At 41.8% G+C, this 25,372-nt stretch overlaps 1 protein-coding gene across 1 annotated transcript in view; it reads left to right on the top strand.

The window, feature by feature from the left end:
- Positions 1–25,372, top strand: part of LOC116958549 (uncharacterized) — a 41,818-nt gene that overhangs the window by 11,894 nt on the left and 4,552 nt on the right. Inside the window, exons 5-30 of the mRNA XM_032981258.2 lie at positions 483–641; positions 1,431–1,586; positions 1,875–2,030; positions 2,525–2,683; positions 3,272–3,607; positions 3,762–3,845; positions 4,123–4,281; positions 4,868–5,305; positions 6,059–6,127; positions 6,245–6,577; positions 6,719–6,802; positions 7,082–7,237; positions 7,731–7,889; positions 8,479–8,910; positions 9,341–9,409; positions 9,857–10,009; positions 11,852–12,283; positions 13,312–13,728; positions 14,774–14,932; positions 16,411–16,827; positions 17,873–18,031; positions 19,516–19,932; positions 20,774–20,905; positions 21,901–22,073; positions 22,904–22,974; positions 24,493–24,644. Of these exons, the coding sequence (XP_032837149.2) occupies positions 5,116–5,305; positions 6,059–6,127; positions 6,245–6,577; positions 6,719–6,802; positions 7,082–7,237; positions 7,731–7,889; positions 8,479–8,910; positions 9,341–9,409; positions 9,857–10,009; positions 11,852–12,283; positions 13,312–13,728; positions 14,774–14,932; positions 16,411–16,827; positions 17,873–18,031; positions 19,516–19,932; positions 20,774–20,905; positions 21,901–22,073; positions 22,904–22,974; positions 24,493–24,644 (4,174 nt within the window). The 5' untranslated portion in view covers positions 483–641; positions 1,431–1,586; positions 1,875–2,030; ... (3 more) ...; positions 4,123–4,281; positions 4,868–5,115. The remainder of the gene's footprint in view (positions 1–482; positions 642–1,430; positions 1,587–1,874; positions 2,031–2,524; positions 2,684–3,271; positions 3,608–3,761; positions 3,846–4,122; positions 4,282–4,867; positions 5,306–6,058; positions 6,128–6,244; positions 6,578–6,718; positions 6,803–7,081; positions 7,238–7,730; positions 7,890–8,478; positions 8,911–9,340; positions 9,410–9,856; positions 10,010–11,851; positions 12,284–13,311; positions 13,729–14,773; positions 14,933–16,410; positions 16,828–17,872; positions 18,032–19,515; positions 19,933–20,773; positions 20,906–21,900; positions 22,074–22,903; positions 22,975–24,492; positions 24,645–25,372) is intronic.

Below are 25,372 nucleotides of genomic sequence, written 5' to 3'. Positions count from 1 at the left end.
ACAGATATCATAGGTTAAATTTTTACAATATGGCTGCAGAGGGCAGAATGCCACGCACCTTTATTGTTCTGTATGTCCTTGCTCCCACGTCTAAACAATCTGCATTCTTACTCTTTGGTTTTATTCGGTAAAGTCACGTAGGTAGAAAAACTAATTAAAATAAAAGAAACTATTAAAACACGACGTTTCGGCCACAACACAAGTGGCCTTCTTCAGGTGAAGGAACAGAACTGTCGGGACGACAGTACTTGAAGTGCTTGAAGCTCTGTCGTCCCGACAGTTCTGTTCCTTCACCTGCAGAAGGCCACTTGTGTTGTGGCCGAAACGTCGTGTTTTAATTGTTTCTTTTATTTTATTTAGTTTTTTTTTACCTATGTCACTTTACCGAATAATACCAAAGAGTATGAATTATTGCAGTCACGAAAGCTTCAAATTTAGAATCTGCATTCTGTCAACACCCATCCCTTGCTTTTCTTCCAAAGTGACACCGGAACCTCCAGTAGAGGAAAAGCCAACAAAGCCAGCTCCAGAAGAGAGTGGCGCTCCTCCTCAAGAACCAACTGCACCGAAGGACAAGACACCCCCACCTCCAACCTCCAGCAACAAGGAGCCAGAACCATCACCCCAAACTCCAGGCCCAGGTACCATGGTGGAATTTGTTGCAAAGTTACATATGGATAATATATAAAATGCAATCGAATATTCAATGAAAGCAACCATATGCTCTGGTAGGGTCAGGTCATTGTCAGTTACAAAAGGCTATCGTAGGATCCTGAAACATTGTAAAAGTGTGATTTTGTCCTGCTTTATAGTCTTCTGGTCCCATACTTGGCTCATTTTACTGGAACAGGGTGGGATTAACGGACTCTAAGCTGAGTTTGTAGCAGAATAGGAGTAACTTACCGAGCCGTAAGTCAGGCTATTTCAGAGTGACACTACCAACTATGTGGGCAGTGCTGGTAATTCAGGCAGCATAACTACGTAAAAGTAGGTGGTGCTAACAGAAGGGGTTGCGAGCTCACTGTGCTTTAGCGTTGATCCTCCACAACATTCTGAAGCATTTCCTATAGTTTATTCGGGATGAAGATACTCATTGTATACTTCCTGTGCGTAATGATATAAAAGGTTTGTTCTATGCCCAGTTTTGTTATTGTTGCTAGTTTTGTATGAATATATTTAGCCCAGCTGTATAATACTATTGATCAAATAGCGCAGAATGCGCGTACATTTCTCAGATCTCAGAAATCAAATAGGGTTGCCCTGGATGGCAGGAATGAGTGACCCCATTCGTAATATGTGTTATAGACTCCATGTAATAGGCTGCAGAGAGCAAAATATCACATTTTCTCTATTCGTGCTGTACTTCCATGCTCCCAAGTCAATGGAATGCACATTCTGTCAACATCCTATTTCTTGCATTTCTTTCAAAGTGACACCAAAACCCCCGGTTGAGGAAAAGCCAACAAAGCCAGCTCCTGAAGAGAGTGCCGCTCCGCCTCAAGAGCCAACTGCACCGAAGGACAAGACACCCCCACCTCCAACCTCCAGCAACAAGGAGCCAGAACCAACACCCCCAGAAGGGCAAGGTGTGTAAATGTTGCTAGTTTTTTATGTATATATCTTTATACCAGACGTATAATACTTACAATCAAATAGCACGGGATGCACAAGCATTTCCCAGATCTCAGAAACGAAATAGGGTTGCCCTGGAAGTCAGGAATGGGTTACCATATCCGTAAGATTTGTTATAGACTGCATGTTATAGGCTGCAGAGGGCAGGAGACCACGTTCCTTTATTTTGCTGTACTTACAAGTTCCCAAGTAAATGCAATGTAAATTCTGCCAACACCCAATCCCTTACTTTTCTTCCAAAGTAACACCAAAACCACCGGTTGAGGAAAAGCCAACAAAGCCAGCTCCTGAAAAGAGTGGCGCTCCTCCTCAAGAACCAACTGGACCGAAGGACAAGACACCCCCACCTCCAACCTCCGGCAACAAGGAGCCAGAACCCTCACCCTCAGAAGGGCCAGGTGTGTTCATTTTATAAGATTATATATACAGGAAGTATACAGCTTAGGATCAAATCAAACAACGTGACTTAATTTGTTAGATCTCATGAACTAATTAAGACTTGCTCCTGTATAGCTTTTGGATAGGTAACAATCTGTGTAACAGATGTCATCAGCTGAATATTTACAATATGGACTGCACAGAGCAGAATGCCACACCTCTTTATTATGCTGTACTTCCATGCTCCCCATTCCTCGGTCAATAAGCCGCACTGAAGAGGATGATGAAGCACCGTCAAATAACCCCCCCAACCCAGACACCGTGGGTAGGCTTTAATTGAACAGTGTATTGGCAAAGATCTGTACATTATTTAGTATCACTTTCCAGTAACTTATTCGTAATGCAGATTTTAAGTATCGTCTGAAGGTTGCTTACAACATTTTACAAGGTTCAACTGAAAATGCATGAGTAATCTGAATTCTGTCAACATCCATCCCTTGCTTTTCTTTCAAAGTGACACCCAAACCCCCGGTAGAGGAAGAGCCAACAAAGCCAGCTCCAGAAGAGAGTGGCGCTCCTCCTGCAGAACCAACTGGATCGAAGGACAAGACACCCCCACCTCCAACCTCCGGCATCAATGAGCCAGAACCATCACCCTCAACTCCAGGCCCAGGTACCATGGTGGAATTAGTTGCAAGATCACATGTGGATAATATATTACATACAATCATATGTTCAGTCAAAGCAACCAAATGTTCTGGTTGTGCCGGGACATTCCTGGTTTCAAAAAGGCTATGCTAGTGTCCTGAAGCATTGTAAATTTGGGCTTTTGTCCTACTTTACATTGTTCTGGTCCCAAAACTTGGCTCATTTACTGGAACAGGGTATGACTCACAGACTCTAGGCTGGGTTGGTAGCAGAATAGGAGGAACTTACGGAGCTGTAGGTCAGCCTGTGTCAGAGTAATTGAGCGACCGTATCTTCGTAAAAGTAGGTGGTGCTAACAAAAGGGGTATGGAAGCTCACCAGCCTTTCGGGTTGATAGTCAACGAAAATTCGGCAGCTCTATGTACTGTCCATTCATGATGAAGAGACTCACTATACTTGCTGTATGCAAATACATATTTTGTTGTGCACTCCTACCAACGGCACATTCATAGGTATGATGCATTTTATAGCTGTCAGAACATTACCTTATAGAAATGTAGTTGATATATACATAGTAACCGTTTGAAGACTGATTAAGAATGTATATTTGCAGAAGAAGACTGTACTCCAGGCTGGTCTGACTGGTACGATGAGCAATATCCTGATGAAGAAAATGGCGGAGATGAGGAATCTTACCAGAAGGTCATAGCCTCAGGGAAAGTGGTTTGTCTGCCTGACTCACCGGTGCAAAACATTGAATGCAAAGCAGAGAGATTCCCGAATACCCCATGGCAGGAATTGGGCCAGACAATCACTTGTGACAAGAATAAAGGACTGAAATGTGTTAATGAGGATCAAGGAGGACTGCCATGTTACAACTACAAGGTCAGATTCTGCTGCTCCAGAGCAGGTGGACCTCCTGCACCAACTCCATCTAAAGCAAGCCCAGGTACCATTCTAGAATTAGTTGCAAAATCACATGGATAATATATTAAATGCCATCATTCATAATTAAGTTTTTTTGGGTTATAACAGGTAAATTTGTATTTAAATGCACCACCACCTGGCACAGCCAATCAGTGAGGTTTGCACTATTCCCCCAGAACCAACTGCATCGAAGGACAAGACACCCGCACCTCCAACCTCTGGCATCAAGGAGCCAGGACCCTCAAACCCAGAAGGGCCAGGTGTGTCCATGCTCTAAGAATATATATACACAGGATGTATATTTCTCAGATTTAAATCACGCAAAATGCGACTACATTTTTAGATCTCAGAAACGAAGTATGATTGTAACTGAATGGTATGAATGGGTGACCACTTCCGCTAACATGATTAATAAACTGCAAGTTATAGGCTGCAGAGGGCAGTATGTTATATCCATTTATTGTGCTTCATGTCCATGCTCCCACGTCTTTTAAATGTACATTCTTTCAACGTCCATCCCTTGCTTTTCATTCAAAGTGACACCGAAACCCCCGGTTGAGGAAAGGCCAACAAAACCAGTTCCTGAAGAGAGTGGCGCTCCTCCTCCAGAGCCAACTGGATCGAAGGACAAGACACCCCCACCTCCAACCTCCAGCAGCAAGGAGCCAGAACCATCACCCCCAACTCCAGGCCCAGGTACCATGGTGGAATTATTTGCAAGATCACATGTGGATAATATATTACATACAATCATATGTTCAATCAAAGCAACCATATGTTCTGGTTGTGTCGGGATATTCCGGGTTTCAAAAAGGCTATGCTAGTGTCCTGAAGCATTTTAATTTGGGCTTTTCTCCTACTTTACAGTGTTCTGGTCCCAAACTAGGCTGATTTACTGGAACAGGGTATGACTCACAGACTCTAGGCTGGGTTGGTAGCAGAATAGGAGGATCTTACGGAGCAGTAGGTCAGTCTGTGTCAGAGTAATTGAGCGACTGTATATTCGTAAAAGTAGGTGGTGCTAACAGAAGGGGTATGGCAGCTCACCAGTCTTTCGGGTTGATACTCAATGAAAATTCGGCAGCTCTGTGTACAGTCCATTCATGATGAAGACTCACTGTATGCTTGCTGTACGTAAATACATATTTCGCTGTACACTCCTACCAACGGCGCATTCATAGGTATGATGCATTTCATAGCTGTCAGAACATCATCTTAGAGAAATGGAGTTCATATATACATAGTAACCGTTTGAAGACTAATTAAGAATGTATCTTTGCAGAAGAAGACTGTGCTACAGGCTGGTCTGACTGGTACGATGATCAATATCCTGATGAAGACAATGGTGGAGATGATGAATCATACGAGAAGGTCATAGCCTCAGGGAAAGTGGTTTGTCTGCCTGACTCATCAGTGGAAAAAATTGACTGCAAAGCGGAGAGATTCCCTAATACCCCATGGCAGGAATTGGGCCAGACGATCACTTGTGACAAGAGCACAGGCCTGAAATGCTCTAATGACGATCAAAGCATGTTTATATGTTACAACTACAAGGTCAGATTCTGCTGCTCCAAATCAGGTGGCCCCCCTCCACCACCCATTACTCAGGCCCCAACCAAATGGGCCCCTGAGAAACCACCAACTGCAGCTGCTCCGGAAACAACGAAAAGGAAGCCAAAGTCCCCACCTGTGCCTAAAGAGACCATCACTATCGGTGAAGGTAACTATGACAATGGTAACATGAACATCAATTCTCTACTAGTTAAAATAAATCACGTCAGTAACATTACCGACCTTCATCTTGTAAACATTCCACCAATCAGAAGTATTGTATCTTTATTGACATCAAAGACAACTTTTACTTAACATTGAAACCGATACTTTGGGAAATAAGCATAATGCTTGGGCAGTTTTTCTAATATTTGACTTATGAATATATTCGAAACACGTGAGATCAAAAAGATTTTAAATTATATTAAACACGTTTTGTGATGGCACATGATAGGTTATAATCCACGTTAAAATAATAGACGTTTGAAAAGTAAACAAATTCAAGTAAAATACATTGCCCGTGTATGCAAGCTATATAGATAAACATCATGCTACAGGTATACACGTATTTAATACACACACTACACCTGGCTAATTTCCCAATTGCTGATGTTAACACAGTGCTCCAGATACTAATTTGCTGAAGTTTTTGTTCCAATATTCCATGCGTCCCTATGAGTCAATGTTTAGAACGTTTTTAACAAAATCAAACGTAAAAGGGCAGCCATTTGGTCAAATGATGCAGGATTCATTTCAGTTTGTAAACCCAACATTTGCATGGGTCCACTTCAATGAAATCAATAGAAACTCATAACTACTTACCTGTCCTAACAAACATTATTTTGGGAGATGTAATATTCAGTGATGATGATGCGTATTATTTTTTGCGATACACACCATAATTCATGTATATTTTTTGCAGAATTGATTGTTCCTGCAACACAGCAACCAATTGAGGCTACAAAACCAAATGAAACACCCACCAACCAAGGTGAGGATTGGAGTGTGGAAAGATAGTCTTGAGGCCTGTTTTAATGCATACATATGGTTTAAATATTTTCCATAATCTGTTTGAATTTCATCACTGATTCATGTTCTATATTTGCAGAAGATTGTGCTTTAGGCTGGTCTGACTGGTACGATGATCAATATCCTGATGAAGAAAATGGCGGAGATGAGGAATCCTACCAAAAGATTATAGACTCGGGGAGAGAGGTCTGTCTGCCTGACTCATCAGTAGAAAAAATTGACTGCAAAGCAGAAAGATTCCCGAATACCCCATGGGAGGAATTGGGCCAGACGATCACTTGTGACCAGAGCACAGGCTTGAAATGCTTTAATAACGATCAGGACTTTTTGCCATGTTACAACTACAAGATCAGATTCTGCTGCTCCAGAGCAGGTGGACCCCCTGCACCAACTCCATCTAAAGCAAGCCCAGGTACCATTCTGGAATAAGTTGCAAAATCACATGGATAATATATTAAATGCCATCATATTTTTTGTTGGATCAGGTAAATACGTATTTAAATGCACCACCACCTGGCACAGCCAATCAGTGAGGTTTGCACTCGTCCCCCAGAACCAACTGCATCGAAGGACAAGACACCCGCACCTCCAACCTCTGGCATCAAGGAGCCAGGACCCTCAAACCCAGAAGGGCCAGGTGTGTCCATGCTCTAAGAATATATATATACACAGGATGTATATTGCTCAGAATCAAATCACGCAAAATGCGACTACATATTTAGATCTCAGAGACGAAGTATGCTTGTAACAGGATGGTATGAATGGGTGACCACGTCCGCTAACATGATTTATAAACTGCAAGTTTTAGGCTGCAGAGGTCTGAATGCTAAACACATTTATTGTGCTGTACGTCCATGCTCCCACGTCTTTTAAATGTACGTTCTTTCAACATCTATATCTTGATTTTCTTTCAAAGTGACACCGAAACCCCCGGTTGAGGAAAAGCCAACAAAGGCAGCTCCAGAAGAAAGTGGCCCTCCTCCTCCAGAACCAACTCCATCGAAGGAGAAGTCACCCCCACCTCCAACCTCTAGCAACAAGGAGCCAGAACCATCGCCCGCAGAAGGGCCAGGTGTGTTCATTTTGTAAGAGTATATATACAGGATGTATACTACTAGGATCAAATCACACAGAATGTCACTGAATTCGTTAGATGCTAGAAACTAAACATAGTGACACATGGATGATTTTAGATGGGTGACTACCTGCATAATTGATGTCATGAGGCTGAATATTTACAATGTGGAATACAGAGGGCAGAATGCCAGAACCCTTTATTGTGCTGTACTTCCATGCTTCCGCGTCCATGATTCCCACACTCACACTACAGAAAATGATGAAGCACGGTCAAACAATCTCACAAACTCAGACAGTGTGGGCAGGCTTTAATTGAACAGCGGATTGGCAAAGCTGTACATTATTTTGGAACACTTCCCAGTAACTCATTTGAGATGCTGATTAAAAGTATCGTCTGAAGGTTGTTGACAACATTTTACAAGGAGTAATTGAGAATGCATGAGCAATCTTCATTCTGTCAACATCCATCCCTTGCTTTTCTTTCAAAGTGACACCGAAACCTCCAGTTGAGGAAAAGCCAACAAAGCCAGCTCCTGAAGAGAGTGGCCCTCCTCCTCAAGAACCAACTCGATCAAAGGACAAGACACCCCCACCTCCAACCTCCGTCAACAAGGAGCCAGAACCATCACCCCCAACTCCAGGCCCAGGTACCTTGGCGAAATTAGTTGCAACATCACATGTGAATAATAGATTACATACAATCATATGTTCAGTCAAAGCAACCAAATGTTCTGGTTGTGGCGGGACATTCCCGGTTTCAAAAAGGCTATGCTAGTGTCCTGAAGCATTGTAAATTTGGGCTTTTGTCCTACTTTACAGTGTTCTGGTCCCAAACTTGGCTCATTTACAGGAACAGGTTATGACTAACAGACTCTAGGCTGGGTTGGTAGCAGAATAGGAGGATCTTAAGGAGCAGTAGGTCAGCCTGTGTCAGAGTAATTGAGCGACTGTATATTCGTAAAAGAAGGTGGTGCTAACAGAAGGGGTATTGCAGCTCACCAGGATTTCGGGTTGATACTCAGCGAAAATTCGGCATCTCTATGTACAGTCCATTCATGATGAAGAGACTCACTGTATACTTTCTGTATGTAAGTACACATTTCGCTGTACGCTCCTACCAACGGCGCATTCATAGGTATGATGCATTTTATAGCTGTCAGAACATTACCTTATTTAAATGTAGTTGATATATACATAGTAACTGTTTGAAAACTGATTAAGAATGTATCTTTGCAGAAGACTGTGCTCCAGGCTGGTCTGATTGGTACGATGAGCAATATCCTGATGAAGAAAATGGCGGAGATGAGGAATCTTACCAGAAGGTCATAGCCTCAGGGAAAGTGGTTTGTCTGCCTGACTCACCGGTGCAAAACATTGAATGCAAAGCAGAGAGATTCCCTAATACCCCATGGCAGGAATTGGGCCAGACAATCACTTGTGACAAGAATAAAGGACTGAAATGTGTTAATGAGGATCAAGGAGGTCTGCCATGTTACAACTACAAGGTCAGATTCTGCTGCTCCAGAGCAGGTGGACCCCCTCCACCACCCATTACTCAGGCCCCAACCAAAGCGGCCCCTGAGAAGCCATCGACAGAAGCTTTCTCAGAAACAAAGAAAAGCAAATCAGAGTCGCCACCAGCGCGCGAAGAGACCACTGCAGCTGCAGGTAAACTTGGAGTGAGATTAGTGATCAGCATTGATTTTAATGAGCAAACATGTTCTTCATATTCTTGGTTCTTTCGGTAAAGTCACATAGAAGGGAAAGAATAAAAATATTAAACAATAAAATTATCACGACGTTTCGACTGCAACTCAAGCAATCCTCATCAGGTGTGAAAACCACAACAAGAAATGTTATTGCTTGTGTTACAGTTGAAACGTCGTGAGAATTTAATTGTTTTATATTTTTATTATTTTATTGTTTCCCTTCTATGTGACTTTACCGAAAGAACCAAGAATATGAATCCCTGCAGTCACGAAAGCTTTAAATCAAAATTTTCTTCATACTAAATACATGTCATTGCATTTATAAAGTAAATTGGAAATACCAAATCTATATAGTTTGATGTATTTAAGTTCTGTCGTTTTATTTGCAGGCCGAAGTGTTCCTGTGACACAAGAAACAGAACAGGCACCGCGGCCATCTGTAAAACAAACACCTAAAGGTAAATCATGGAAAATGGTGACAGCATATTTTAATAAAATAAGTGTTCGTTTTTCTAATATTTTTTTTAAAAGGCCATTTAAATCATAATTGTCTAGATGGCATTCATGAAACTTGTATTACATTTTAAAGACAGTATTTGACAGATATCCTTACCAAATGTAAGTTAGTTACATCATATTTGGATAATATGACATTTGACCAGGGATTATTGACGTTCACATCTTTTTCATTCAGTTTGCATAGGCCACTTACACGTACCAATGTAAAAAAAATAAAAACAGGGATTTAGCAGTGATTTCAATTGATCACACTTGATCAGAATTTAATTGGTCTGCATTGTGCCAGAGTTTCATTATCACCATTGTAGGGAATATGGATTAATAAGACTCATAGTTGAACCTCCCCACACCAATTGCATTTTCTCTCTTCCGCTTTTCGCTCAAAGTGACGTCCTTACAAGCAGTTGAAGAAAAGTCAACGGAACGGAGTAATGTAGTGAAAAGCTCTGCAGCTCCGAGTCAAAACACTCCAGATGTCTCCACCAAAGCACCACAAACCTCAAGCACAGAAGCAATATCTACAACGGCGGAAGATGACGGTACATTGTTTTCCCCAAATAATGGCCTGCATCATTTAATAAGTTTTGATCAATAGAGTTTTTTTTTTAATCCAGGTAGTTACGTATCCTCGGCCAGCATAATGGTGAATATGAATTTCACCACAAAAATATATGCTCCATATTTAATAATCATTCTTTATGAAGTTTTTTTTTATATCTTGTCGAGTTGAAAAACTGTACATTTTCATACATAGGCTTTCACAACAATATGAATTATAATTTGTTTGATAATTGTTTTTGTACCCTTTTATCTGGCAACAAAACTGACACTTTTTTTTACAAAGAGCCATGTTTGCATTGATCACAATACCTGCGGTCGGAATGCAAACCAAAGACATAACTCTGATAATGTATTGGCACTGTCCTTGAAATTGATTGGTCCACACCCGAGACAGCTTTCCTTAGAGCCCAGTCTCACATTGGTGTTGGACCGGATGACGCCAAAAGACGCACAACTCAAAGACAATGCACCATCAGAGTATGAGACCTCGGGGTAAGCCTTTTGGCGTCATCTGGTCCAACACCAATGTGAGACTGGGCTCTAAGGAAAGCTGTCTCGGGTGTGGACCAATCAATTTCAAGGACAGTGCCAATACATTATCAGAGTTATGATTTTTGTTTGCATTCCGACCGCAGGTATTGTGGTCAATGCAAACATGACTCCTTGTAAAAAAAGGTGTCAGTTTTGTTGCCAGATAAAAAGGTAAAACAATTATTATAATTAGTTTCCTTTGATTTTGATTTAAAGCTTTCGTGACTGCAGTAATTAATATTCTTAGCTCTTTCGGTAAAGTCACATTGAAGGGAAACAATAAAATAAATATTATTATTATTTTATTGTTTCCCTTCAACGTGACTTTACCGAAAGAGCTAAGAATATAGTTTCCTTTGGGTAAGATCGTGCAGGTATAATGCCAACTTTGAACTATAACCCTCCACTACCGGACAGAGCCAATGAAATGAAATTGTCACGTGGGAAAATATGACAATCGATTTGGTTTACTGTACAATGTTGCATATTTGTATTGCTGGCGACTGAGGTATATGTAGATATGTGAAAATATACATATATATAAAACGGAGTTACACCATGCACAAACAGGTTACTGGACAAATTACCAACAGATTAAAAAGAAAAAAAATGCTTTACTGTATGTTATAAGAAAGTAAATGTGATATTAAGAATACATTACTGCACGTGAACATTTGGGATGTGTGAACATCGATATAAAATGTCAGTCACAGCATGCACAAATACTGCACTGGGTGTGAGCAGTTAATTGGTCAGGGTGGATATGCGATGGTCAGATGTGCAACCATCACATCCACTATTTTGACGCTTTTGGTGTAGGCTCTTTCAACAGCAGTTTAGAAATAATACCTTCTGAGGTTTCCGAGTGGCTCAGAGGTTAGAGCACTAATACGGTTTTGGGCGTGAATTCAGGCAGCCAAAAGTATGCTGTGTCCTGTGATGTGATGCCCACAGAACAATTGGGATAAAAGTGTGGAGAATACGAAAACGTTTTAATATATCCTTTTGGTTTTTCGGTAAAGCCACGTAGATAGAAAAAAATAATCAAAACAATAACAATATCTCAATGTTTCGATCGCAACACAAGCAATCGTCTTCTTATCAGCTGAAGACGATTGATTGTGTTGCGATCGTAACATCGTGACATTGTTATTATTTTGATTTTTTTTTCTATCTACGTGGCTTTACCGAAAGACCCAAAGGATATGAATTACTGCAGTCACGAAAGCGTTAAGTCAATGCTTTAATGTATGTGAAAATGTCTCGTTGGAAAATGTACGCTTTTGCAGAAGAACATTGCGGTACGGGCTGGTCCAAGTGGTTCGACGAGCATACTCCAACTGAGGCAAATGGAGGCGATGTGGAAACCTACCAAATGGCCATAGAGACGGGGGAAGTGGTCTGCCCGGTGAACTCCTCGGTAGAAAAAATCGACTGCAGAGCGGATAAGTTCCCACATACGAATTGGAAAAAACTATGGCAAAAGATCACCTGTGATAAGGAGACTGGCTTGAGATGTGCGAACGAAAACCAGGGCATATTGATGTGCTTCAACTACATGGTCAGGTTCTGCTGCTCTGAGGTGGTGAGTCCTCTTCCGATCACAACTAATGCTCCATCCAGGAAGGCAACGAAGCATCCACCCAAAACAGTCGGTCCCTGGACAACTCTAATGGAACCAGAGAAATCAACAATTCCAAGTCTGACCACCGCGGTTGCAGGTAACTCTATGACACGTGACATTATTTATTCATCAATTGTTGAGCATCAGCCGAAAATGGGGCAAGCGGTTATCAACAAACAGTTTTGAAGGTATAATAGATGCACGTTAATGTACGCATTGCATTGAACGAGGATGTAGGCACATAGGAAAAGAGGCAATAGAAGGGAATTCCAAAGTAAAGCATTGCAAGGGAAGACGCACACAGATACAATTGTGTCACCTGCTCTATGTTGGTTGAATACGATATGGATGAGATGCAAGTCAGCTCTGGTAGACAAAATCTTCAACATGGGTGCATGAATTTTAATTTAAAGCTTTCGTGACTGCAGTGATTCATATTCTTGGTTCTTTTGGTAAAGTCACGTTGAAGGGAAACAATAAAATAATAAAATATATATAAAACAATAAAATTCTCACGACGTTTCGACTGTTCGTGTTGCAGTCGAAACGTCGTGAGAATTCTATTGTTTTAGATATATTTTCTTATTTTATTGTTTCCCTTCAACGTGACTTTACCGAAAGAACCAAGAATATGGGTGCAGGAAGTTTATGGGAACAGTGACCACAGTAGCCACAATAGTGCCAACAACTCCTTTGTGCAACGTGTCCTATTCAGTGATGAAGATGTGTATTGTTTTATATTGGAAACACCTTAATTAATGTATATTTTGTGCAAAAGTGATTGTTCCAGCAACACAGCAACACATTGAGGCAAAAAAATCTACTTAAACACAATTATGGGGTTTGGTAACAGTCATTCGGCCTGTTTTAACTCCTTTGTGCAACGTGTCCTATTCAGTGATGAAGATGTGTATTGTTTTATATTGGAAACACCTTAATTAATGTATATTTTGTGCAAAAGTGATTGTTCCAGCAACACAGCAACACATTGAGGCAAAAAAATCTACTTAAACACAATGATGGGGTTTGGTAACAGTCATTCGGCCTGTTTTAATGCATACATATGGCTTAAACATCCCCCAAAATGTTTGCGTTTGAAGACTGATTAAGATTATATCTTTGCAGAAGAAGACTGTGCTACAGGCTGGTCTGACTGGTACGATGATCAATATCCTGATAATGAAAATGGCGGAGATGATGAATCATACGAGAAGGTCATAGCCTCAGGAAAAGTGGTTTGTCTGCCTGACTCATCAGTGGAAAAAATTGACTGCAAAGCAGAGAGATTCCCTCATACCCCATGGCAGGAATTGGGCCAGACGCTCACTTGTGACAAGAATAAAGGACTGAAATGTGTCAATGAGGATCAAGGAGGACTGCCATGTTACAACTACAAGGTCAGATTCTGCTGCTCCAAATCAGGTGGCCCCCCTCCACCACCCATTACTCAGGCCCCAAACAAAGGGGCCCCTGAGAAACCACCAACAGCAGCTGCTCATGAAACAACGAAACATAAACCCAAAAAGACCCCTGCAGCTGAAGGTAACTACACGACATTGGGACGGCACGATCATGCACTCCTCAGTTGTGTAAAGAAAACAAGTCAGTAAGATTGATCGTTGACCTTGAACACATGAATGCAATAGGAGGTAATGTATTTATTGACTTGAACGAGGCTATACGCACATGGGCAGTAGAATGGAAGCAGCAAACCCGACGGTGGTTGGTTTTCCACCAATCAAAGGGCTGCCAGGTGGTGGAAAACCAACCACCATCGGGTTGGCTGCCCACCACCTGCATTACCATTGGCTGCTGACATTTGGGCTACGCCCATTTCAAACCCTTTATAAACAGTTTGCCTTTGGGAGCTAACCCCCCTTTTCCAGAAGATGATCGCTTGGGTTGCGATCGAAACGTCGTAGGTTTTGGTATTTTACTTAAAGCTTTCGTGACTGCAGGAATTCATATTCTTTGCGTCTTTCGGTAAAGTCACGTAGATAAGTTCAAAGAAACTAACAAAAAATCACCTAACTGCGTGACTTTACCGAAAAACCCAAAGAATATTTTAGTGTTTTGTTATTTTCTTTGAACCTATCTCTCTGATTTTACCAAAATACCCAAATAATCTCTATTTGATGGTTGAACACAGTATGGATGAGACACAACAGTCAAGTCTGGTAGACCGAGTCTTCAAAACGGGTGCAGGAATCAACGAGTGAAGTTTATGGGAACAGTGACCATGGTAGTCACTATAGAAGAGAGATAAAGACTCCAAACCTGCCATAGCAACAACTCCTCTGTGGACATTTCATATTCAGTGATGATGGTGTCTAGTGTTGTATTATATACATATACACCCGAATCCATATATATTTTGTGCAGAAGTGATTGTTCCAGTAACACACCAACAAATTGAGGATGAGGTTGGAATGGGTGAATGCTTGTGTAACAGATATCATAGGCATTTTTTTACAATATGGCTGCAGAGGGCAGAATGCCACGCACCTTTATTGTTCTGTATGTCCATGCTCCCACGTCTAAACAATCCACATTGTGTCAACATCCATCCCTTGCTTTTCTTTCAAAGTGACATCAAAACCCCCCGTTGAGGAAAAGCCAACAAAGCCAGCTCATGAAGAGAGTGGTGCTCCTCCTCCAGAGCCAACTGGATCGAAGGACAAGACACCCCCACCTCCAACCTCCAGCAGCAAGAAGCCAGAACCATCAACCCCAACTCCAGGCCCAGGTACCATGGTGGAATTAGTTGCAAGATCACATGTGGATAATATATTACATACAATCATATGTTCATATTCCTGGTTCTTTTGGTAAAGTCACGTAGAAGGGAAACAAAAAAATAATAAAAATATAAAACTATAAAATTCTCACGACGTTTCGACTGCAACACAAGCAATCATCATCAGGTGTGAAAACCACAACAAGAAAATTTGAAAAAAGTGGTTGTTTTTTAACGTTACCACCACGGATAGCGATTTGACAGTTTGTTCAGATGTACGAGTCCATCTATGTTCGTTAAAGAGGAGGGGGTTGACGAAAAATAATGGCTGCGGTCTGAAAGCCACCTTAAGCGTGACCAATCAATTAAGACCAGAAATGGTTTATCAAATCCTTCCAATGATTTCTAAGCCAGAATCCATCTTCTCGGTTGAAATTGTCTCTGTTTGTATATGTGGATAGCCTCATGAACGAATCTCTCATGGTAGCCAGATGGCTTGCAAAGAACCTCTGTCTTGTAAAAGTCAATGTCATCCACATATACAAACAGAGACAATTTCAACCGAGAAGATGGATTCTGGCTTAGCAATCATTGGAAGGATTTGATCAACCATTTCCGGTCTTAATTGATTGATCACGCTTAAGGTGGCTTTCAGCCCCTATCCAATATTTTTCGTCTCCCCCCTCCTCGATTCCAAACATAGATGGACTCGTCCATCTGAACAAACTGTAAAATCGCTCTCCGTGGTGCTAACGTTAAAAAAACGCCACTTTTTTCAAATTTTCTCGTTGTGGTTTTCACACCTGATGATGATTGCTTGTGTTGCAGTCAAAACGTCGTGAGAATTTTATTGTTTCATATTTTTATTATTTTATTGTTTCCCTTCTACGTGGTGACTTCACCGAAAGAACCAAGAATATGAATCCCTGCAGTCACGAAAGCTTTAAATCAAAATCATATGTTCAGTCAAAGCAAACATATGTTCTGGTTGTGCCGGGACATTCCCGGTTTCAAAAAGGCTATGCTAGTGTCCTGAAGCATTTTAAATTTTGGCTTTTGTCCTACTTTACAGTGTTCTGGTCCCAAACTTGGCTGATTTACTGGAACAGGGTATGACTCACAGACTCTAGGCTGGGTTGGTAGCAGAATAGGAGGATCTTACGGAGCAGTAGGTCAGTCTGTGTCAGAGTAATTGAGCGACCGTATCTTCGTAAAAGAAGGTGGTGCTAACAGAAGGGGTATGGCAGCTCACCAGGATTTCAGGTTGATACTCAACGAAAATTCGGCAGCTCTGTGTACAGCCCATTCATGATGAAGACTCACTGTATGCTTGCTGTACGTGAATACATATTTCGCTGTACACTCCTACCAATTGCGCATTCATAGGTATGATGCATTTCATAGCTGTCAGAACATCATCTTAGAGAAATGGAGTTCATATATACATAGTAACCGTTTGAAGACTAATTAAGAATGTATCTTTGCAGAAGAAGACTGTGCTACAGGCTGGTCTGACTGGTACGATGATCAATATCCTGATAATGAAAATGGCGGAGATGATGAATCATACGAGAAGGTCATAGCCTCAGGAAAAGTGGTTTGTCTGCCTGACTCATCAGTGGAAAAAATTGACTGCAAAGCAGAGAGATTCCCTCATACCCCATGGCAGGAATTGGGCCAGACGATCACTTGTGACAAGAATAAAGGACTGAAATGTGTCAATGAGGATCAAGGAGGACTGCCATGTTACAACTACAAGGTCAGATTCTGCTGCTCCAAATCAGGTGGCCCCCCTCCACCACCCATGACTCAGGCCCCAACCAAAGGGGCCCCTGAGAAACCACCAACAGCAGCTGCTCATGAAACAACGAAACATAAACCCAAAAAGACCCCTGCAGCTGAAGGTAACTACACGACATTGGGACGGCACGATCATGCACTCCTCAGTTGTGTAAAGAAAACAAGTCAGTAAGATTGATCGTTGACCTTGAACACATGAATGCAATCGGAGGTAATGTATTTATTGACTTGAACGAGGCTATACGCACATGGGCAGTAGAATGGAAGCAGCAAACCCGACGGTGGTTGGTTTTCCACCAATCAAAGGGCTGCCAGGTGGTGGAAAACCAACCACCATCGGGTTGGCTGCCCACCACCTGCATTACCATTGGCTGCTGACATTTGGGCTACGCCCATTTCAAACCCTTTATAAACAGTTTGCCTTTGGGAGCTAACCCCCCTTTTCCAGAAGATGATCGCTTGGGTTGCGATCGAAACGTCGTAGGTTTTGGTATTTTACTTAAAGCTTTCGTGACTGCAGGAATTCATATTCTTTGCGTCTTTCGGTAAAGTCACGTAGATAGGTTCAAAGAAAATAACAAAAAATCACCTAACTGCGTGACTTTACCGAAAAACCCAAAGAATATTTTAGTGTTTTGTTATTTTCTTTGAACCTATCTCTCTGATTTTACCAAAAGACCCAAATAATCTCTATTTGATGGTTGAACACAGTATGGATGAGACGCAACAGTCAAGTCTCGTAGACCGAGTCTTCAACACGGGTGCAGGAATCAACGAGTGAAGTTTATGGGAACAGTGACCATGGTAGTCACTATAGTAGAGAGATAAAGACTCCAAACCTGCCATGGCAACAACTCCTCTGTGGACATTTCATATTCAGTGATGATGGTGTCTAGTGTTGTATTATATACATATACACCCGAATCCATATATATTTTGTGCAGAAGCGATTGTTCCAGTAACACACCAACAAATTGAGGATGAGGTTGAAATGGGTGAATGCTTGTGTAACAGATATCATAGGCATTTTTTTACAATATGGCTGCAGAGGGCAGAATGCCACGCACCTTTATTGTTCTGTATGTCCATGCTCCCACGTCTAAACAATCCACATTGTGTCAACATCCATCCCTTGCTTTTCTTTCAAAGTGACATCAAAACCCCCCGTTGAGGAAAAGCCAACAAAGCCAGCTCATGAAGAGAGTGGTGCTCCTCCTCCAGAGCCAACTGGATCGAAGGACAAGACACCCCCACCTCCAACCTCCAGCAGCAAGGAGCCAGAACCATCAACCCCAACTCCACGCCCAGGTACCATGGTGGAATTAGTTGCAAGATCACATGTGGATAATATATTACATACAATCGTATGTTCATATTCCTGGTTCTTTTGGTAAAGTCACGTAGAAGGGAAACAAAAAAATAATAAAAATATAAAACTATAAAATTCTCACGACGTTTCTACTGCAACACAAGCAATCATCATCAGGTGTGAAAACCACAACAAGAAAATTTGAAAAAAGTGGTTGTTTTTTAACGTTACCACCACGGATAGCGATTTGACAGTTTGTTCAGATGTACGAGTCCATCTATGTTCGTTAAAGAGGAGGGGGTTGATGAAAAATAATGGCTGCGGTCTGAAAGCCACCTTAAGCGTGACCAATCAATTAAGACCGGAAATGGTTTATCAAATCCTTCCAATGATTTCTAAGCCAGAATCCATCTTCTCGGTTGAAATTGTCTCTGTGTTTGTATATGTGGATAGCCTCATGAACGAATCTCTCATGGTAGCCAGATGGCTTGCAAAGAACCTCTGTCTTGTAAAAGTCAATGTCATCCACATATACAAACACAGAGACAATTTCAACCGAGAAGATGGATTCTGGCTTAGCAATCATTGGAAGGATTTGATCAACCATTTCCGGTCTTAATTGATTGATCACGCTTAAGGTGGCTTTCAGCCCCTATCCAATATTTTTCGTCTCCCCCCTCCTCGATTCCAAACATAGATGGACTCGTCCATCTGAACAAACTGTCAAATCGCTATCCGTGGTGCTAACGTTAAAAAAACGCCACTTTTTTCAAATTTTCTCGTTGTGGTTTTCACACCTGATGATGATTGCTTGTGTTGCAGTCAAAACGTCGTGAGAATTTTATTGTTTCATATTTTTTTATTATTTTATTGTTTCCCTTCTACGTGGTGACTTCACCGAAAGAACCAAGAATATGAATCCCTGCAGTCACGAAAGCTTTAAATCAAAATCATATGTTCAGTCAAAGCAAACATATGTTCTGGTTGTGCCGGGACATTCCCGGTTTCAAAAAGGCTATGCTAGTGTCCTGAAGCATTTTAAATTTTGGCGTTTGTCCTACTTTCCAGTGTTCTGGTCCCTAACTTGGCTGATTTACTGGAACAGGGTATGACTCACAGTCTCTTGGCTGGGTTGGTAGCAGAATAGGAGGATCTTACGGAGCAGTAGATTAGCCTGTGTCAGAGTAATTGAGCGACCGTATCTTCGTAAAAGAAGGTGGTGCTAACAGAAGGGGTATGGCAGCTCACCAGGATTTCAGGTTGATACTCAACGAAAATTCGGCAGCTCTGTGTACAGCCCATTCATGATGAAGACTCACTGTATGCTTGCTGTACGTAAATACATATTTCGCTGTACACTCCTACCAATTGCGCATTCATAGGTATGATGCATTTCATAGCTGTCAGAACATCATCTTAGAGAAATGGAGTTCATATATACATAGTAACCGTTTGAAGACTAATTAAGAATGTATCTTTGCAGAAGAAGACTGTGCTACAGGCTGGTCTGACTGGTACGATGATCAATATCCTGATAATGAAAATGGCGGAGATGATGAATCATACGAGAAGGTCATAGCCTCAGGAAAAGTGGTTTGTCTGCCTGACTCATCAGTGGAAAAAATTGACTGCAAAGCAGAGAGATTCCCTCATACCCCATGGCAGGAATTGGGCCAGACGATCACTTGTGACAAGAATAAAGGACTGAAATGTGTCAATGAGGATCAAGGAGGACTGCCATGTTACAACTACAAGGTCAGATTCTGCTGCTCCAAATCAGGTGGCCCCCCTCCACCACCCATTACTCAGGCCCCAACCAAAGGGGCCCCTGAGAAACCACCAACAGCAGCTGCTCATGAAACAACGAAACATAAACCCAAAAAGACCCCTGCAGCTGAAGGTAACTACACGACATTGGGACGGCACGATCATGCACTCCTCAGTTGTGTAAAGAAAACAAGTCAGTAAGATTGATCGTTGACCTTGAACACATGAATGCAATCGGAGGTAATGTATTTATTGACTTGAACGAGGCTATACGCACATGGGCAGTAGAATGGAAACAGCAAACCCGACGGTGGTTGGTTTTCCACCAATCAAAGGGCTGCCAGGTGGTGGAAAACCAACCACCATCGGGTTGGCTGCCCACCACCTGCATTACCATTGGCTGCTGACATTTGGGCTACGCCCATTTCAAACCCTTTATAAACAGTTTGCCTTTGGGAGCTAACCCCCCTTTTCCAGAAGACGATCGCTTGGGTTGCGATCGAAACGTCGTAGGTTTTGGTATTTTACTTAAAGCTTTCGTGACTGCAGGAATTCATATTCTTTGGGTCTTTCGGTAAAGTCACGTAGATAAGTTCAAAGAAAATAACAAAAAAATCACTTATCTGCGTGACTTTACCGAAAAACCCAAAGAATATTTTAGTGTTATGTTATTTTCTTTGAACCTATCTACGTGACTTTTCCAAAATACCCAAAGAATTTCTATTTGATGGTTGAACACAGTATGTATGAGACGCAACAGTCAAGTCTGGTAGACCGAGTCTTCAACACGGGTGCAGAAATCAACGAGTGAAGTTTATGGGAACAGTGACCATCGTAGTCACTGTAGAAGAGAGATAAAGACTCCAAACCTGCCATGGCAACAACTCCTCTGTGGACATTTCATATTCAGTGATGATGGTGTCTAGTGTTGTATTATATACATATACACCCTAATCCATATATATTTTGTGCAGAAGCGATTGTTCCAGTAACACACCAACAAATTGAGGGTCAAAAACCAACCACGGTGGCCCCCAAGAAACGATCAACAGCAGCTGCTCCGAAAACAACGAAACATAAACCCCAAAAGACCCCTGCAGCTGAAGGTAACTACACGACATTGGGACGTGAACATCGTACATTTTCCAGTTTCGTAAAAAAACGAGTCTGTCATATTGACCCATCACCTTCAAAACACAACTCCAATAGAAGTTTAATGCATCATTATCGGCGTATGAGATAATTTTATTTAATCGTTGCAACCTTATTCAAGACAAGAGGATTATTTTATAGTCCGATTTTGGCATTGCATTTCCCTAACATTAGAATATTAGAATATTGACCAGATGTTAAAAAGAAATGAAATCAATATCTGCAGTATAGTCAATAACACCCCCCCCCCCCAGTGGTAGCTGTCCCTGTACAGCACAAGGCGTGTTTAAGAGGTCATTAGTCTGCCAGTAGGTGGTAACCGACTGCCCCCATCTACATGGGGTTGACAGATTTTTTTCCTACCATAACATGTCACATCCCACTCTGTGCTTTTTAATTCTCTAAATACACGAGTAAGTGATCATCTGAGGTTCATAAATACAATATTTGAAGCAACATTCCTAAGTGCCTATACAATGAAGTCTTTAACGTTGCATATTATCAGCTATGGTATTGATCAGATCCATGAACAGAAGCTTAAGTGTGCGAAGAAGCATGGATACATTTATGCTTGGAATTGCTTCGAGACAAAACGAGTGACACGTGGATGAGAAAACGCAGGTTAAGTTAATAATTAAAACTGTTCAGCAATCTAAGTGGGCTTGGGTCGGGACACGTCATGGCTAGAGGGTACTATGGCTGATGGTCCAGAATAATAATGGAGTGGCATTTAGGGAATAGGAGACATCTGCGGGAATCCACCGAGTTGATGAAGCAATAAAATCAGTGCACACGTTGGGTGGATCGTTACATTGCAGGATCATCAAGAGATGATGGCGGTTCGAGAATATGTTTATCCAGCAGTGGATTGACCATGGCTGCTGATGATGATGATGATGACATGTTCGAAGATAAGCGCAAGTGTGATCTGATCTCTGTGTACTTTTAGTGAAACCGACCAAGTCGAAGACAACCTCCACCACAATGTCAACCACCAAGAAACCAGAGCAACTGGAATCATACAATGTCCAGTTCACCATTATCAATCGTCAGTTTGATCAGGATCTCTACAACCCTGAAAAGCCACTCTACATTGAATATTCCAGAAACATCACCACGGAGGTAAGATCTGCTGTATTCATATCAAGAGTTTTCGTGATGGTCACCATATCATGAAAGTTGATATTCTATCGTATTGGGAAAAAAAATGATACCGCCGTAACCCTACTGCTGCATCTGAATTAACTTGCGGAAAGCCTGTCTCTCATGGACCAGTGGCACGCATCTGACCTTCCATCAGACACGTCCTGCTCACATGACAGCCACCACTAATCGACTCACATTATACCCCTCACCGCCTTTATACAATATAGTGGGGATGCCATTGAGATTCAACGGCTTCCCGCACCCCCACGCAAGCAAACTCCAACAGGGCAACGCCTTTACATTGTACGATGTTTACGTGGGGGTCACACAATCCTCCTACCTATCCCCTCTCATCTCGTTCGAGTCCTCTCCACGTGCTCCTTTATCTCTCACCTCGCACCTCACTCTACTCCCCGACAATCACTCTCTGCTGCAGCAGCAGCCAAGGCTTTTGCAGAAGCCCGCAGTCAACCTTTGCTCATTCCTCTCTGTTACTCTTCATCGTCTGGAATTACCTTCTCCTACCTATCCATGTTCTTGACTCCCCCGGCTGCCGACCTTCCATGTTTTCCTCTGCCCATGACTGGACTGCCTCTTTCCCTCTATAACATATACATTCCACTGTTTCTGGTCAGGCATCTTCAGATGCAGTAGCATTTAGATGCTTTGTAAATGCATGATGTAATTGCATTGCATTACTATGTTTGACACTATTACATGAACCAATAACTGCTTGTACCAACCACCACATGTGCCATGTCTCTTGTCCGGGAAAGGCTAATATTTTGCTGTTTGTTCTCTCATAGATTACCAAGTTATTCCAGAAAGAACAGCGGGCAAGATATTTATACAGGGACTACAGCGTCTCAAGCTTCAGGTGCGAACGACATTTAATCTATATTCTTGGTTCTTTCGGTAAAGTCACGAAGAAGGGAAACAATAAAATCATAAAAATATAAAACAATAAAATTCTCACGACGTTTCGACTGCAACACAAGCAATCATCATCAGGTGTGAAAACCACAGCAAGAAAATTTGAAAAAGTGGCGGTTATTTTTAACTATATAAATATAACCGCCAAAATGTTAAAAAAGTGGCGGTTATTTTTAATGTTATAAAAATAACCGCCACTTTCTTCAAATTTTCTTGCTGTGGTTTTCACACCTGATGATGATTGCTTGTGTGGCAGTCGAAACGTCGTGAGAATTTTATTGTTTCATATTTTTATTATTTTATTGTTTCCCTTCTACGTGGTGACTTTACCGAAAGAACCACGAATATGAATCCCTGCAGTCACGAAAGCTTTAAATCGACATTTAATTTGTTTCCAAACTGCTTCATCGTTGTCCTCTGTGTAGTTTGGTTTAGATGGCGTTATTTTTCCATTTATAAGTATAACGGAGCTTAAATACCTCATCATTTCAAACCCCATACATCACTATTTCATCTCAACTATTCTAATGCACCGGACGTCTAGCCAAGGAAACCCCACATTGGCTAGCTGTCCCTGCGAAGCACATGGTGCATACAACACCGGCCTGCAAATGCGTATAGCCTGTCGGTAGGGGGCAGTGTTACTTTGTTTTTATTTCTTATTTCGTAATTTGTGAGTAATCTCCAAACTTTGGCAAATTGGCCTGTGATGCCAACGCACATGTCCTACTTTTCTTCAGATTATGTCCTGGGATCTTAAAGTCCACGGTATAGGATTTGGTTAATATGTATGGTTAATACACCTGCAGTATTTTCCTTGCTGATCTCGCCAATGAACATACACCATCACGCAAATTCTGGTCATCCTCGTAGCGAATTGTGGCTATCCATCAAAGACGGTCGGTGCATTGAACCCTTTCGGGTGCACTTCTGCGGCTGTTTCTCTTTGTTCTGATATTAGGAAGCTACCGGAGCTAAGCACATCTAAATCCTCGAGACAGAAAACAAATTCCTTGAGAACGGCTTCGTGTTTAGTTCGTTGTCCTTTCCCCACAACTCCGATTAGCACGGTTGGCTACGTACGGTGTGAAAGAAGTTCAACGTACATACATCCACGGCAGCCAAGGAGCTCAAACCACAAACCCACCGATAAAAGAGAATAGTTCAGCCACAGAAGTGACTAATGTCCTGGAGATTGTTACTTCAACCATAGATCAGATTATCAAAACCCTTTCTTGGGTTGCGCGGAGGATATTAGATTTTATTTTTCCCAATGTTTAAATACCCCCCCCCCCCCAATCAGTATAAATACCCCCCCAATCAGTATAAATGGGTACAACACAGTTGGCCATCAGGATGCGTGTGGTGGGATAAAGTGGAGGTCCCTTCTGCGAGCAGTGGACTGTACACTTTTTGACCATTACTCGACTTTATAGAAGCAGCTCTGATTCTCTCATTGCAGGATCGGCTCCATTACTGTGGAGGGCAAATGCTACTTCCTAAAGAACGGTGGTGAGAACGTGCCCACGCTGATGAAAGAGTTCACCAAAGGAACCACTAACATGACCTACCTGGGACCGTACAAGCTACGGCCCGACAGCCTCAAGGTGTATGGTGAGTACAGAGGATTGGCATGGGGCCCATCGTCTCAACCTACAGGGTTACAATTCCTGGGTAGGGTTGCCTCGACACTTGCTCAACACCGGTTAGTTTCCTCCGTGTCGCTCTGCTATCACTACTACTCCGACCAGAATGGCTGTTTTGTCTCTTCCTTCCATATCATTCTCATCCACCATACTCCAGGTGACAACACTTACATATCTTTCTGTTTCTTTCGTCGGACTGCTCAAATTTATAATTCGCCATCGTCTCTTTACACACGCGTTCTTGTAATTTGCTGAATTACAAAAACAAAAAGTGCTAGCTCTTATCTATTACAATTTTAGCAGTGCTGATTCTTGATTGTCTGTTGGAGTTTTGGGCATGTGCTCAACAACTATGATGAAAAAGAATTATATGACTTAAGATGCATAACCATATCGTTTGTTTTGCTAAATATCTTTATATAGTAAACCCTTCTTAATTCGAGACATGGGGCTCTGGCCTTGCCAAATTAGCCAATATTCCAAATTATGTACAATGTTTCCTGCCCCAATAACACAAAAAAATCCAAATGTGTTCTCTAAACTCTTCACACACCATACACATTGACACACCTGCATGAATTCGATCCAAAACTTGGGATTTGTCTCGCAGACTAAGCGATTGATGCTTCAGTCCCTTTCCATTACTTCTTGATGTAGGTGTAGACGACATTTCTGAGAGGGTTGTGGCTTGCACAG

Source organism: Petromyzon marinus, chromosome 79 (assembly GCF_048934315.1).
Source record: "Petromyzon marinus isolate PM22_M1 ecotype Great Lakes invasive population chromosome 79, UKy_Petmar_22M1.pri1.0, whole genome shotgun sequence".
In the NCBI taxonomy this organism is placed as follows: domain Eukaryota; kingdom Metazoa; phylum Chordata; class Hyperoartia; order Petromyzontiformes; family Petromyzontidae; genus Petromyzon; species Petromyzon marinus.
This window is presented reverse-complemented; position numbering and strand designations above follow the sequence as displayed.